At 41.0% G+C, this 16,335-nt stretch overlaps 1 protein-coding gene across 3 annotated transcripts in view; it reads left to right on the forward strand.

Annotated features, from left to right (window-relative positions):
- LOC130109057 (regulator of nonsense transcripts 1) overlaps nt 1–16,335 on the forward strand; it is a 46,763-nt gene that overhangs the window by 13,651 nt on the left and 16,777 nt on the right. For 2 of the 3 annotated variants that reach the window (XM_056275770.1, XM_056275773.1), the window contains 8 exons: nt 3,310–3,490; nt 6,297–6,458; nt 6,930–7,017; nt 7,307–7,405; nt 8,388–8,496; nt 8,693–8,852; nt 9,297–9,415; nt 10,458–10,622. In XM_056275770.1, coding sequence (XP_056131745.1) covers nt 3,310–3,490; nt 6,297–6,458; nt 6,930–7,017; nt 7,307–7,405; nt 8,388–8,496; nt 8,693–8,852; nt 9,297–9,415; nt 10,458–10,622 — 1,083 coding nt within the window. The remainder of the gene's footprint in view (nt 1–3,309; nt 3,491–6,296; nt 6,459–6,929; nt 7,018–7,306; nt 7,406–8,387; nt 8,497–8,692; nt 8,853–9,296; nt 9,416–10,457; nt 10,623–16,335) is intronic. The other variant, XM_056275771.1, reaches the window with a different exon arrangement.

Raw genomic sequence — 16,335 nt, forward strand, 5'->3', positions numbered from 1 at the left:
CAGTAATGTGTTTGTCTGAGCTCTCTTTTCTTTCTTCCATCTTTGACATTAATTTGATAAAATGCTGGGATTTTTTTTTTAAACTTGGATTCTCTAGTTACTTTTATGTTTATTTTGGTAAAACTGTTTGGTTCCTGTTCAAGATTTAATTCTTTGGCCCTGAAAGTTATAAAAGTAAAAAGTAGTGTTCTGTTTTATCGCAGTGTATTCAATGTATTTGCCTACACTGACATTTTACCAAAATTAATAATGTAAAAATAACTACAGGATCAAAATTAAAAAACAAATTTCCAGTGTTTTATCAAATTAATTTCAACAATGGAAGAAAAAAAAAGACGAGCTCGAAAACATTCAGCTAAATTGCTCTGTGTAAGATTTTTCATACATTCAAGTAAAGGCTATTTTATATTTATATGGTGCCAATTCACAACAGAAGTTATCTCAGGGCACTTTTCATATAGGACTTGGTTTATCCAAGTGGTGTTGCCATACCTGGCTGTCGAGATGAAAGATTCTCTTGCGCATGTGCAGAACGCATCGGACCGCCCATAAGGATCCACTACAGCCATCAATGCAGAGAACAACACTGCCCCCTAGTGGATATCATTGTCGCGGGGGGCATTTTGTGTGTGTGTGTGTGTGTGTGTGTGTGTGTGTGTGTGTGTGTGTGTGTGTGTGTGTGTGTGTCAAGAGCTACAATGTGTACATGACTTTGTATTATCTATGACTTCGTACTTCCAATGGCTGGGCAATTATTCCCTGAGTACTGCTAACCGCAGTAACTATAGGCAGGTCCTTACTGCAAGTTGAACCAGGAAGTAGCTAAGCGCTGCGATTGACATTGATAATATTGGACCTTTCGGGTTACAACCTCTGAACTTTCACTTTGACTGCCAAATGCATGGCATGACAATTGGATTAAATTGCATTTGTTGAAACATGTCTGGTGTTTGTGTTCTGTTTTGGATATGTATTTTTGTCTTCTCTGTTATACTGCCGTGGGCTGGGAGAAACAGCATTTCGTTTTTATTTATGTGCGCAGGTATATCGTGAAAATGACAATAAACTAAATCTTGAATCTTGTTGCCCCATGAGATGCCGTTATAAAGCTGTTTCCAACGGTGTTCCTGTATCCAAAATCTGGACCTGGAGATCCTGTTTTGTTTCAATGTATTGTATAGCACAATACAGGTGTTATCACTGACCTGTCTTTGTTTTTGTTGTCAGATGACTGCATGGATAAAAAAGTGATTTGACCAGCAGTCACAAAATGCTCACTGCTAACCGAGACATTTCGTGACTCTGGATCAATCATTTATAGCTGCGCAGTCATATTACAACAGAAATATAAAATTATGTCAATGACTACCTATTTTGTGTTCTGTACCATATTGGGGGAAAAGGAGATTACTGAGACTCAGGGGCAACAGAAGGTTGGCATATTAACTTTTCAGGCGATGTTGATAACTGAGCTTTACCTTTTTGGAAGAGGGGTGGGGAGTGACTTACGAATAAAATTTGGCTACACCCAAAGCAGCTTCTCAAGAAAGGAATGGTTGGATTTGTTTATTGTTGTCAGCCATTGTCCTTGTAGCTTCTCTAAGAAAATAAAGGGAGCTCTCTGATGGATTCGGACAGCTCGGAATTAATGTTGCCTTACATTTTCATTACCGGGTGAAAACCGGGTATCTTCCCTGCAGAAGTAAGGGGAGAGGAGAGAGATAAAAATGCAAAGTCTGAAGTCATGGAGAAAGTACGGCTCAGAAATAGTGCTTCGGTGTGTTTGAGAAAGTCAGTCACAGATCGAGTGTGTTACTTATTGTGCTTGATGATAATCTGTGCCCTAACTATGCATTTAGGATATCATTGGGAATCAGCAACTATACCATCACTAGGACAATTTGGGGTACGTTCTACAGGTTGACTTGCAGAAATAGCCAATACCATCTGGCATTACTCCTTACAATAAGGAACTGGAGATAAGATGAAAAGACAGAATAGTATTCCTTTATTCAGGAAAAAGACATCCCCGTTATTGTCTTCTTCATCATCATCATCATTGTAATGTTTCCGAGCTTTATGACGTTAAATCTGTTATGTGGGTAGACTCCCACATAACATGTGGGACACATAATAGACACATAACCTGTGGGAGTCTATCCACATGTCCATAACCCTATGGACCTGCAGTGTAACTAGTCTTCACACTCTAACTTAGCTACTAGTGGCAATTAAAGCATTGGTATGAGCCTGAAGCATTCGTTATTGTGCGCGCACACACAAATACAAACAAACACGTTGCCATCATGATAGCTATTGTTACTGACACTCTGGGTTGTCCCTTGGTAGAACTTGCCAAGACTCAGTTCTTATTCTGTTTAGCATCCTCAGGTCATTTGCCACAAAATCTGTGAGAACAAAACTCAACCTAGATTGCGATTAAGAGCTTATGTGAATGAACTCATTACATTAAGTTTTACATTCATCAGTTTAACCAAATTAGCTAATAAGTAAAGAGTATTCCTTAATTTGCCTAAACAACTGCCTACGTAGACCACTGTCGATTTGCTAAACGAGTTAATTGAATTAACCATTTGACACCCCCTCCTGATATTGAGTAACGAACTTGTTAAGCAAAGTTAGAGTAAAAAAAAAAATTGTTTAGAAAATACAATGAAGTAGAATTTGACAAGTTTAACATGAAATAAAGTACAGTTAGGCCCATACATACTTAGGTGTTGTAATGAAGTATTTATACTTTGATAACTTTACACCACTGGTGTGTTTGCAACACAAGCAGTCAGTGAAGAAAAGCAGGGTAGACCGGAGTTTTATTGATGAGCCAATTCAGTAACAGCACAACAAAGTAAAATTAAAAGGGTTTAATAGATAAACGTGATGGCCCCATACAATTTTTTTTTCTTTTTTACGTTTCAATAGACCTTGCAGGAGTAAATTATTTGTGAAAATAAAAGGGTACGGGGGTTACCTTTATGAAATTAAAGCTTGGCAATTTTTTGTAAACAAAGAACATTGAATTTAATAGACAGATTTATTGTCATTATAATCTGTCATCCGTTATTTTTCCGTTAGAGGTTAAAAATATTGTACAATATATATATGGTAGAAAGAAAAAAAACGTGTAACTTGGGAAAACTGGAAACTGAACCAGATGCTATAAAGGCTCAAGTGTGTTGAGCCATCTGACCATATTCTCCAAAGAAATCGCTTATCTGTTTTTATATATAATTGGATCCTGTAACCGTCCAAGTTTGTCTAAACCCTTTGTCATTCTTACTATCCCCACAGGCAGCCGTGTGCCAGCCAGAGCAGCCTGAAGGACATCAACTGGGACAGTTCCCAATGGCAGCCACTGATCCAGGACCGCTGCTTCCTTTCCTGGCTGGTGAAAATCCCCTCGGAGCAGGAACAACTCCGTGCCCGCCAGATCACTGCTCAGCAAATCAACAAGCTCGAAGAGCTCTGGAAGGTAGGCGGTGGGGGGTGGGGGGAATTGATTCTTAGATGCATCGAGAGTCTCTCATAAAAGATTGTGTCTCGATGCAGAAAATTCAATAATCGGAAACTTAAAGCTCAATTCATGACTGGGCTGTACACTCCTTACGGCTGCCGCTGAACCAACTGGATGGTGAAACATAACGGACACAAAACATGTGCGTTGTGTTTATGTTCTAAGCTAGACTACTTCAGTTTTGGTGAGGATGGCTGAGCGTGAGCAACCGAAGTTGGATACAATCTGACTGGCACCCTCTAAACTAAAAGCCAGTGTATGGAATCAGTTTTGCTTCTATGAAGTTGAAGGGAAAAGGGACCTGGACAAGAGCCACACTGTATGCAAGTTGTGTCTAACTAAAATAGAATATTTTGGAAACATGAGAAACCATATTTCACGTTTCCACCTGGATTTGGAGGAAAAACAACCGGTTGTAGTTGCTGCCAACCAGAGAAGAATTGAACAAGTAATATCAAAGCTTCCACTGAACTTTGAAAGGGCGAAGCCAATCACAAAGTTGATCACAATTTTTATTGCCAACGATTAGCACCACTACTCAGTCACTGAGAACCCGGGCTTTCACGCTATGCTGCACACTTTTGACCCAAGATACAACATCCCATCTCGACGGTGTTTTCACCGACACAGTGATACCCACACTCTACAGCAAAACCAAAGTCATGGAATCATTGAGGAAAATGGGTAGGATAGCAATAACATGCGATGCGTGGACATCCATTGCTACAGAATCTTATGTCACCGTAACTGCGCACTTTATTACCGATGACCGGCAGCTCGTGTCTCACGTGCAGGGGATACAGTTACTGCACAGCGGAGCACACTTACACCGGCGCAGGTAGACCAACTCTGTTCTTACACAAAAACGTACACATTCCAGCATTCACCAGCTAAGCACATTTGCTATGCTGCGCTTCTATGCATTTCCATGATTTCGTTTTGTATTTTTTCCATTATTTATTGTTTTACCACATATTCCACAGAAAGCATTACTTTTGTATGACAGCAGGTACAGAATTATATGTTGTTTTTGTAGGAAAGCTGTTTTTGATTTTAATACACAGCAATTTTTTTTTCTTTTTCTTTTTTGTCTGAGGGATTCTGTGCTCATTGCCCATAACAGGAGGATTTCGGTTGAAGTCTTTTATTTATTTGTGAATCAGGGCAGCTTTTTATGTTATCAAGTGATTGCTTAAGTCTTGCTGAAGCCCGTGTTAATTTGCAACAAGGATGCTGCTACAGGCACACTTTTGTTTCTTTTCTTGTTGGTTCTTTGCAATGCTGGGAAACGTGACCTTTCAGTTGACACATCTGTTTGTTACTGTATTAATAAAAGATAATGGAAGTAAATTCATCTGTTTATTTTAATTATGGATCATTACAAATATGCTATGTTTTAAAAGTAGCAAGCAGTCACACAGTTAGAAAAAATAAACGATGTATAGAAATCAAAAATGTGGATGCAAGATGCATCAATAATCGTTTTATAATTGCATCGTAGCCCTCTGATTCGGAATCGAATCGCGAGGTACCTAGAGATTCCCACCCCTAGTAGGCAGCATGCCGACAAGGGCCTTAGACCGGGCACCCGCTTGGTACATGGCTCAGTGTCTGTCCGGGAACCATATTGAAAAGGAACTAAGTGGAAGAACGTTTTGTTTTACTGTCCTAACTCGCATGTTAAATCACATTTTTGTTTAGTTACAGCAGTCTTCCTTAATGCTGTAATACTATGTCATTATAAGGAATAATCTTTTCCACAGAATGTATGGCCTTGTTTAAAGTGGTGGTTTTCAATCTTATCCTTGGGGACCCACAGTACTATTGGGTTTTCTGTTCTGCTAGGAAGTTAATTAAAGAAAGCATGAAAATTTTAATATGGAAAATGTGTGGGAGCCGTGAAGTTTGTCTGGTACTTAAGATCCTGCACATTGTTTTCATGTCCATCATTCATTCTTAAAACAAGACACATGACATGCATCTATATTAGATACACATCATATTAAAGCCATCAACACACGATGAGCAGATAAACTGCTGTGCGCTGACTGAGCCATTGATTTCCTATGGAGAGAGCGGTGTTGCCTAATGTAGTGGTGTTGCTACCTTAGGTGTCGCGGACCTCTTATATTTTCTGCCTTGCCGCTGCACTCAAGGTTTAAACTGGTGAACTTCTTATCTTGTTTGCCATTGACCTTTCAAAGCGCGTCCACTCAGATTACAACTTTGTGTGACGTACAAGCTATCAATGGCTCTGGCTCAAATACGAAGGAGAAGTAAATACATTTGAAACTGTACCGCAACCTAGAATGAAAGTAACATGTCAGCCATCAGACAGGGCTATGAGATTTGATTTCTGTTGTTAATGGCAAAGCTAACTACTGCTAGCAATTTCGGCTCCTATAGTCTTTGAACTAATGTTTAGCTGTTAGCATTAGCTGCACTGTGCCCAACTAAGCAGTGAGTGCAACTCATACTGCTCATCATTTGTTAATGGCATTGGTCTTTAACAATTTAACTTCCTTAGTCCAACTATTTAAATTCACAATTTAGGCCTTATGTCCACCGTGGAAGTCTTAAACTGGGTACTCGGGCGATTTTCAAACTGTGCATTTGGGATGTCCCCATACAATGATACTTACGTAAATATCTATGAATGGCCACAATAAGCCAGTGATATCAGCATGGCAATATGTCATAATCAAATTGATAAGCAACCTGTTTGACATGTGTTGACGCTGTCTGTGACCCGATGTCACCCCAGGATAACCCCAGCGCCACTTTGGAAGATCTGGAGAAGCCCGGTGTGGACGAGGAACCGCAACACGTACTGTTGCGCTATGAGGACGCCTACCAGTACCAGAATATCTTCGGCCCACTGGTCAAACTGGAGGCAGACTATGACAAGAAGCTTAAAGAGTCCCAGGTACTCAACTTATATCTAAGGTTCTGCTGATCATAACACTGATTGAAAACCACGTTAATCCAGTTCTTCTCATAATCATTTGAGCACTGTTTCTATAGATTTCTTACTATAGAGATCTTTAAAGTTTAGAGATTTTAGTTTTTAGAGTTGTATTTTAGGGTTTTGATTACATCATGTCAGAATATTATCATCGGGACCTAAAGGTCCTGTACTGGTGCCTGCTATTATGATATGTGAAACCCATCTACCTCTACCTCTCCGTATATTTTCTTTTAATTCTTTTATGAGTACTTTTCTTGTAAATGTTCATTCCATGGTAATAGGGGGATTGTCAAAGTCATTGCTGTTGTTTTTGATTTGTAGATCAAGGATTTTACACTCACTGTACTATCTCCATGTAAGTCACTTTCAGTTTAGTGTCAGTTTAGACACTTTCAGTTCAACCAATTTTTTTTCTCCCCCCCTCCTCAGACCCAGGACAATATAACAGTCAGGTGGGACCTTGGGCTGAATAAAAAACGGATTGCTTATTTCACTCTGCCCAAGACGGACTCAGGTGGTAATTCTCTCAGCTTCATATCTTCCACCTCTCATCTCCCAGTGGTTCTGTGGTGCCTATAGAATGACCCCCCCCCCAACATCGCACGCAGCTCCCCTTACCCATACCTGCATCCCTCGGTGGTGTGGTGTGCTTGTTTTTTTTTGTTTTTTAAACTGGCATTTTGTTGTTGCACGGTATTGTGTAATTTTGGCCATCACCAAAAAAAATCCCTCATAGTTTATCCATGATATGCTTTGACCTTAGGTAAGGCCTGTCTGTAAATTCTGTTTGTTTCTATTGTTGTCAGATATGCGGCTAATGCAAGGTGATGAGATCTGTCTGCGCTACAAGGGGGACCTGGCCCCTCTGTGGAAAGGCATCGGTCACGTCATCAAAGTGCCTGACAGTATCCTTTTAACTCTTCTGTTACCAGTCACATGTGTGTCAACTGTGTGTCTCAGAGAGCTAACTCACTACCATGACAGTCTCCAAAATGTCATTAAATGGAGTTGAATCAGACCCTGTGGATTAATGAAACAATTGGTTGAATGTCTAGAAGGGTTACTATCAAAATCCCTGCAACAGTCTAATTGTTAGTATTTATCTTTTTTTAGCTTGAGAGTTATTCTACCATTAGCTGCTAAACAACTCTTAATACAGCAGTTGAGGGTTCAATGACTTGCTAAAGGGCACCTCAATGGTAAGAAGAAGAGTGTTGCATATCTCCATTCCCTAAATTTCCCCCTCCAGTTCAGCAAAAGGATCTAGCAACCTGGATGGCTTTTATCTGAATTTAATAGTTAAGGAGGAAATATACAGGATCTATTCTGTATAAACTGAATTTTAGGGTGCTGCCTATCCCTCAAAATATAAAACATTTACTATATTTTGATATAAACCACTCACATTATCTTAAGTGATCACACAAATACATAATTGATTACTACAACATTTAATTCAAGAAAAAAAACCCTCAAATGTGCTTTTGCTAATCCTTTTAAGGACTGAAGCCATGCGATTTAAGCGAGAATGAGTTGATGAGGCTTAAAACTTGAAATAAGGGATTGACAGGATGGTAGTCGTTAGCTGAAATATTTAAACCAGTTAAAGACAGTCTGATCATGTTCTCTCTACGTTTATACCACCATGAGTTCATAACTTTCCAGAGCTGGTGGTGATCAATACCTTATTCTTGAAGCTATACAGAGCGTGGAATCCGTACCCCTTGCAGTTTTGGTGCCTTACTTTACTCACGGAGCTAAACAGGACCAGTTAGCCCTGCAGTTCCGGTGCTCCTCTAGGTAAGATAGAGATGCCGCTGGATTTAGTTCTCACAGGAGATGAAAGGTTCCTCGGCTACACTAATCTCCTTAACAGCCTGTTTCAAGACTATGGAGATGAGATTGCCATTGAGTTGCGCAGTAGCGTGGGAGCGCCTGTAGAGATCCCCCACAACTTCCAAGTGGATTTTGTGTGGAAGTCAACTTCCTTTGACAGGTAGGGCACATCTTTATCCCTCTGAAGCCATATTTAATATGTTTTGTCGAAGTTACCATAAATTCATTATGTAATTAAGACTATTTTTTATCATTTGAGATTTGTATACCTATACGGCAAAATAGTCAGGTTTCTATGATGGTACATCTGCCTTGATGGTCTCTCAGCTATGACACATATATCTGTATTGTTCCAGGATGCAGAGTGCCCTAAAGACTTTTGCAGTTGATGAGACCTCGGTCTCAGGCTACATCTATCACAAGCTGCTGGGCCATGAGGTGGAGGATGTGGTCATCAAGTGCCAGCTGCCCAAGCGCTTTACAGCTCAGGGCCTGCCTGACCTCAACCACTCTCAGGTCAGGGCCTGCAAAGCATTACCTAACATCAATGAAAATGATGTGATTAGGGACCCGGGATGTCCATTTGTTTTTCAACATACTCTGGTCTTTTCTTTCTATTGTGTGTTTTTTTTTTCCAGTGTGGTTTTCTTGAATTTCAAGATTTTTACACATTTTATTTTATTATCACCATCAGTGAGGAGGTAAATAAAATGTGAGGACAAGAGGCTTCCCATGACATTAATGTTGAGGCTAGACTTACCATGGTCTTGGCAGGTTGGCCTCTTTAAGTTACAGTTTTTCAGATCCAAACGAAATAAGTATATATCAAGTTGAATGGGTAAGAAAACAGAGTTCATCTTTCAGGGTAGACAATTTCAGCAAGGTGTATATTCATATATAGTGCATTCTGACTTTTGTTGGTAAACATTTCTTTTCTGTGTATGTGGGTGTTAACTTTAGGTGTACGCTGTGAAGACAGTGCTCCAGAGGCCCCTCAGTCTGATCCAGGGTCCTCCTGGCACAGGGAAGACTGTCACCTCTGCTACCATTGTCTACCATCTGGCCCGACAGGGCAATGGGTAAGACTATAAACCGGCAGCAAAACCATGATTGTTTTTACATTACAGTCATTACCTGATTCTCCTTCTCTGGAGTAACTGACAATGAGTGCAACAGCAGAATAAGTTTCACTTTTTACCAAAATTGCAAACAGTCAATAGTAAAGAAGTCAATAGTTTACATCAAAATGCCCATCAATAAAAGTTCCCAATATTCCTGTGATCCTATGATCAAGAAATTCTTGGCACAGAATTGAATCATAGAGAAAGAAAAGAATGGAGAAAAGCCCAAAAGGTGAAATAAAGCAAAGCATGCCCATATATAGCACATTGTGTTGCTTTCTTCTGTTGTTTCATATGCTTAGCTGTCAGTCTGTTTTAGCCAACTGAGACACATGGAGTCTAAAGCTCAGTTACAGTCTTGATAGGTACTTCATTGATCCTTGTGGTGAAATAATATTGTCACAAAAAGAATGCAGTATCCATAACAAGAAAATGCAGAACTTTTTTGATGTTCAGCCTTAAAGCACTGTTTGAAATGGTCTAGCACTACAGGCGGATGTGGGCAATGTAGTTCTTTTTATTGCACATTAGTCTTGTCGGTTGTGCTACAAATATATTACATTACTCCTCTGAATTAATGAGGACGTTTTCTCTGAAATGTGTCACTACTATGTTATATTTTAACAATAAAACAGCCTTGGACAGGACTGGAAGACTTTACACAATTGGGTCATATGTCCTGTCACTGATTCTCCCACAGAGACACACTCTATGTTCCAATTACAATTGACCTATCGCTGTGCAAGACTAAGGCTCTGGAGTCATGTCTGAGAAAAGGAACATTTCCTGAACAGTTCTAGATAAACTGACCTGTCAGGAACAGGCTTTTTACTTTTTCATTACCATACCATTACCAACTACCGTTAATGAGTTCCAAGAGAAACTGCTGCAAACCCCAATGTCTTGGGTTTGCAGCTCTTAGCTCTGGTGTTGTTCACTTAGGCTGTTTTAATCATTTTGTATGTGTCCTGTGTATTGTGTGTGTCTGTCTTGCATGTAGGCCTGTTTTGGTGTGTGCTCCCAGTAACATTGCTGTAGACCAGCTGACAGAGAAGATCCACCAGACGGGACTTAAGGTGGTAAGGCTGTGTGCCAAGAGCAGGGAAGCTATCGACTCACCTGTCTCTTTCCTGGCCCTGCACAACCAGATCAGCAACATGGACAGGTTAGAATGCATTCTTGGAAACGGAGTTCCCTTTACTTTGGACTTGACGAACATAATAAAGCTTGATTGTTTCTTTTTTGGAAAAACCTAGTGTTTTATTTTATTTTTGTTTTTTGCATTTTTTATTGGGTTGAGTGGATCCATTATTTCAGACCATAAAACAGTCAGGGTTTACAGTATTACCAGCCTAAAAAAAAGAGACATCGGTGTCTGCAAAACCGGCATGAAAATTTTGCAAATGTGGTCATAGCAATCCTCTGTTGTTCACAGTTATTTATTCGCTAATCCACATTGAAATCCTGCCAAACTTTTTATACAAGTCTGGAACAGAGGTTTTGGTTAAGAATTCCTTCCAAGGCAGCTCATAAAGTATATCAAATGTTTGGATCATAGCTCTAAAGGACAATTTGTCCACCATGTGGAATTACACTATTTCTTTGGCTATATATGTTGCCACTGTGCCAGTACAAGTTGAAGTTTTTGAGTTGTTTTTGTGAAAACACCTGTTAAACTGGGTTGTGAAGGTCCAGTCGCAACCTGAAAATTTACACAGAAAGTGAAACATATTTATTCTGACCAGAGAGGCAGGTGCGCTCTGTAATAAATTGTGAATGGATGAATAGTTAACCTATAGCTTATTAGATACATAGCTGTGGCACAGAAATTTTGTCATTGTTGAAATGGATACAGTCGTCATCTTTAAACACCCCAGGTTTCCATAGTATAGGTATAATGCCCAACCCCCCCAGCCCCATTTTGCCTAATGTTCCAGTATTTACATGATATGTCCTGCTACAACCACAGTCTTCTACTGTTGGCTACAGAGCAGCTCCACTTGAACAGTTTGGAGTTGAATGCCTTGCTCAAAAGCAACTTGGGCAACTTTTATTAACACAGTGGAGGGAATTTTCTAATTTACCTGCCTTCCCCTGATTTTATGTGAATTTAAAAGGATACTAAATGTAATGTAAATAAATACGCAGGTTGGCAGCTTGTAATATTGAGAGTCCAAAAGAAAAGTTTCAGGCATGTTTGACTATGAAAAAGTTGTGAGCATTTCTATATTGCTGTTCTGATGCTGCGGCACAGTGGTGCAGTGGTTAATGTGGTCGCCTCACAGCAATAAGGTCCTGGGTTTGAGCCCTGGGGTAGTCCAACCTTGGGGGTCATCCCAGTTCGTCTTCTGTGTGGAGTTTGCATGTTCTCTCCATGTCTGTGTGGGTTTCCTCCGGGGTTTCCGGTGTCCTCCCACAGTCCAAAGACATGTAGGTCAGGTGAATCGGCCATACTTGTGTGTGTGTGTGTGTGTGTGCGTGTGCGCGCGCTGGGATAGGCTCCAGCAACCCTGAGAGCAGGATAAGTGGTTTGGATGATGGCTGGATGGATGTTCTGATGCTACTAGGGGGCTGCCATGTTGTCGGCTGCTTTCTATCACAGTCTCATTATGCTGAGAAACTCCCACCGGTGTCACTGTTTAGTGCAGACAGGGCAAGATGATGGAAAGTGATTCAGAGGCAGCAGTTAGAAATCAGACTTAAAAGTGTCCTTTGGTGCAGGAAAGTGGTGTAAAAAAAATGGTTAACTTGTTGGATTGCCATCCCATTGCTTCAAGCCTAGATTGACAAGTGCAGAGCCTCTGTGACAGAGTACTCAAGCAATCCATGGGATTTCTCTGAGTAGTTAAAAACATTTTCAATGACAGCACCAGTTAAATCATGAATTCAGCTTGAAAATTGACTTTTGGAGATAGATATCTTAGTTGTATGTAGGGTTGTAGTCAACCAAAGAAAATTGTGGTCGACTGAAATCGTACCTACTCTTCAACCAATCGATTGGTCCCAGAAAAAAACTGCATTATCTCTAGATTAACTAAATCGGCCACAGTGCACTCTGCCAGGTAGCCTTATTAGTCTCTAAATGAATGATCAATAAACATAAAAAGCTAGTATTTGTAGCATGTTAAATAATTTTTAACCTAATTATTTTATACTGAAATGATAACAATAGACTCAGAGCCAACCAGCGTGGCGTGCACCTTCCTATATCGTATGATTTCTGAAAATAGAACTATATCAACTGTTGATCCCAGCACAAGAACTATTCAGGAATATACAAAATAATTTGAAGATTATTGTTTTTGTCTTATTTTATGATAATAATTATAAACATGACAATTCACTATTGTTCCAACAATATTGTTCCTGTGTGATGTAGAGCTACGCGGGTGTGATCTCAAAAAAAAAAATTCTACTTTTGGCTGCTCCCGTCAGGGGTTGCCACAGTGGCTCATCCATTTCCATTTCTTCCTATCCTCTGCATCTTCCTCTGTCACACCAGCTACCTGCATGTCCTCTCTCACCACATCCATAAACCTCCTCTTTGGCCTTCCTCTTTCCTGGCAGCTCCATATTCAGCATCCTTCTCCCAATATACCCAGCATCTCTCCTCCACACATGTCCAAGCCATCTCAATCTTGCCTCTCTTGCTTTGTCTCAAAACCGTTCAACCTGAGCTGCCCCTCTAATATACTCATTCCTAATCCTGTCCTTCTTCATCACTCCCAATGAAAATCTTAGCATCTTTAACTCTGTTACCTCCAGCTCCGCCTTCTGTCTTTTCGTCAGTGCCACTGTCTCCAAACCATATAACATATCTGGTCTCAGTACCATCTTATAAACCTTCCCTTTAACTCTTGCTGGTACCTTTCTGTCTCAAATCACTCCTGACACTCTTCTCCACCCACTTCACCCTGCCTGCACTCTCTTCTTCACCTCTCTTCAGCACTCCTTGCGTCCTGTCTTATTCTTCTTGTCTGCAGTGCATACCTCCACCTCTCCAGGCTTTCCTCAACCTGCACCCTACTCTTGCTACAGAATCACAATGTCATCTGCAAACATCATAGTTCACGGACACTCCTGCCTGATCTCGTCCGTCACCCTGTCCATCCCCATTGCAAACAAGAAAAGGCTCAGAGCCGATCCTTGATGTAATCCCACCTCCACCTTGAACCTATCTGTCATTCCAACCACACAGCTCACCACTGTGATACTTCCCTCATACATATCCTGTACCACTCCAACATACTTCTCTGCAACTCCCGACTTCCTCATACAATACCACAACTCTCTCGGCACCCTGTCATATACTTTCTCTAAATCCACAAAGACGCAATGTAACTCCTTCTGGCTTTCTCTATACTTCTGAATCAACATTCTCAAAGCAAACATCACATCTGTAGTGCTCTTTCGTGGCATGAAACCATACTGCTGCTTGCTAGTCATCATCGCTCTTCTTCTTTTTCTTTTCTATAAATTTATTTCTGATTTTTCCCTTTTTTCTCCCAATTTAGTGGCCAATTGATCCCTATTTTAATTCAAACACCCACCCTCGTATTGCATGCGTTCGCCAACTGCATCTCTCCGGCCGGCAGTCTCGAAGGAAAGCGCCTCCCCACTTTCGTGACAAGGCGAATCCAAGCCGAACCACTGTTTTTCCGACACACACAGAGACGCATTCACGTGACGAACACAAGCCGACTCCGCCCCCCTCCCGAAGACAGCGTTGCCAATGATTGCTGCTTCATCGAGTCCGGCCATAGTCGGATCTGACGAGACCGGGGCGCGAACCCCAGTCCCCAGTGGGCAACTGCATCGACACCAAGCCGATGCTTAGACCGCTACGCCACCGCGGACTTTATCATCGCTCTTCTTAACCTAGCTTCTATTACTCTTTCCCATGTCTTCATGCTGTTGCTGATCAACTTTGTACCTCTGTAGTTGCTACAGTTCTGCACATCGCCCTTATTCTTGAAAATTGGTACCAGTATATTTCTTCTCCACTCCTCAAGCATCCTCTCACTTTTCAAGATTGTGTTAAACAATCTAGTTAAAAACTCCACTGCCATCTCTCCTAAACGTCTCCATGCCTCCACAGGTATGTCATCTCTTCATACTCTTCATAACTTCCCTCACTTCCCCCTTGCTAATCCACCCTACTTCCTGATTCACTATCCCCACATCATCCAACCTTCCCTCTCTGTCATTTTCTTCATTCGTCAGCTCCTCAAAGTACTCCTTCCACCTTCTCAACACACTCTCCTCACTTGTCAGCACATTTCCATCTCTATCCTTGATCGCCCTTATCTGCTGCACATCCTTTCCAGCTCGGTCCCTCTGTCTAGCCAATCGGTACAAGTCCTTTTCTCCTTCCTTAATGTCTAACCTCTCATACAACTCACCATACGTCTTTCCTTTGTCACCTCTTGCTTCACTTAATGCTGCATTTCCTTGTACTCCTGTCTACTTTGTCTGTGAATGTTCTCATTCATCCAGGTCATGGTTATCCAAAGGAGTTGAATCAAGTGCAACTGGATATATACCAAGTCCAGTTGCACTTGATTCAACTCATGTCTACTTTCTTCATCTCTCTGACTATCCCACTTCTTCTTTGCCAACCTCTGTCTCTGTATACTTTGCTGTACTTCCTAATTCCATCACCAAGTCTCCTTGTCTTCCTTCCTCTGTCCTGATGACACCAAGTCCCTTCCTAGCTGTCTCCCTCACTATTTCTGCAGTGGTTGCCCAGCCGTCCGGTAACTCTTCACCACCACCCAGTGCCTGTTTTAACTCCTCCCTGAACTCGACACAACAGTCTTCCTTCTTCAACTTCCACCGTTTGATCCTTGCCTCTGCCTTCACTCTCTTCCTCTTCTTGGTTTCCAAAGTCATACTACAGACCACCATCTGATGCTGCCTAGTTACATTCTCCCGTCACCACCTTTGCAGTCTCCAATGCCTTTTAGATCACGCCTTCTACATAAGATATAGTCCACCTGTGTGCACTTTCCTCCACTCTTATACGTGTCACCCTGTGTTCCTCGCTCATCTTGATATATGTTTTCATAACAGATATTTCCATCCTTTTTACAAAATCCACCACCATCTGAAGAGTTCATTTGCAAAAACGGATAAATCCGTTTTGAACCATTTTCACAAATCATGTTTTTTCACTGTGCATACCAGGTAATATCAATCAGACTGCAATTGGGTGTTTTTGTAACACATAACTAACTAAACAAAATACAGGTAACTTACAAAATATAGCTTAATTGAAAATGAGTATTTTTTTATATTAAATATTTATTTTTTGCAAAAACAGATAAAGGCCACATTCATTTCGGTGCAAGAGCAGGTAACTCCACATTTCATGGGATCCATCAACAAAGTGCAAGATTTAACAAATATTTAACATTCTTTAGCTTAAAACAATTGTAAAATATTTTAAAAAACAGGTTTTCATTAAGTTAAATTCATTTTATAAACAAGCCTCATTCAAGTTTTATTCATTTTTTCATCCATTGAGGTGAATCAGTTCACTTTTCTTTAAGTCCGGTCTAGCCTACTCAGAGCAGGCTTCAGGGTAGGAGGGGGTGGGGGGATCACATAATGAAAAAGCTGAAATCTGACCAAGTGGGGGAAGTGTGTGTGTGTGTGTGGGGGGGGGGGGGTTCACGGGTGGCGCTGAACCAAGCTGATAGATGGCTTCCCTCAGTTCACCTAGAAGGAGGAAGAGAGAGAACAAGCCAAGCGCCAAGCACATTAGAAACCACAGAGCTTTTGCGCCCTGTATAGGGCTCTCGCATAGCATCCCCATATTCTGTTAATAAGCGACTGACTGACAGACTGACTGACTGACCGACCTTAGCTTACAAGCT

Source organism: Lampris incognitus, chromosome 3, assembly GCF_029633865.1.
Source record: "Lampris incognitus isolate fLamInc1 chromosome 3, fLamInc1.hap2, whole genome shotgun sequence".
NCBI classification, from domain to species: Eukaryota; Metazoa; Chordata; class Actinopteri; order Lampriformes; family Lampridae; genus Lampris; species Lampris incognitus.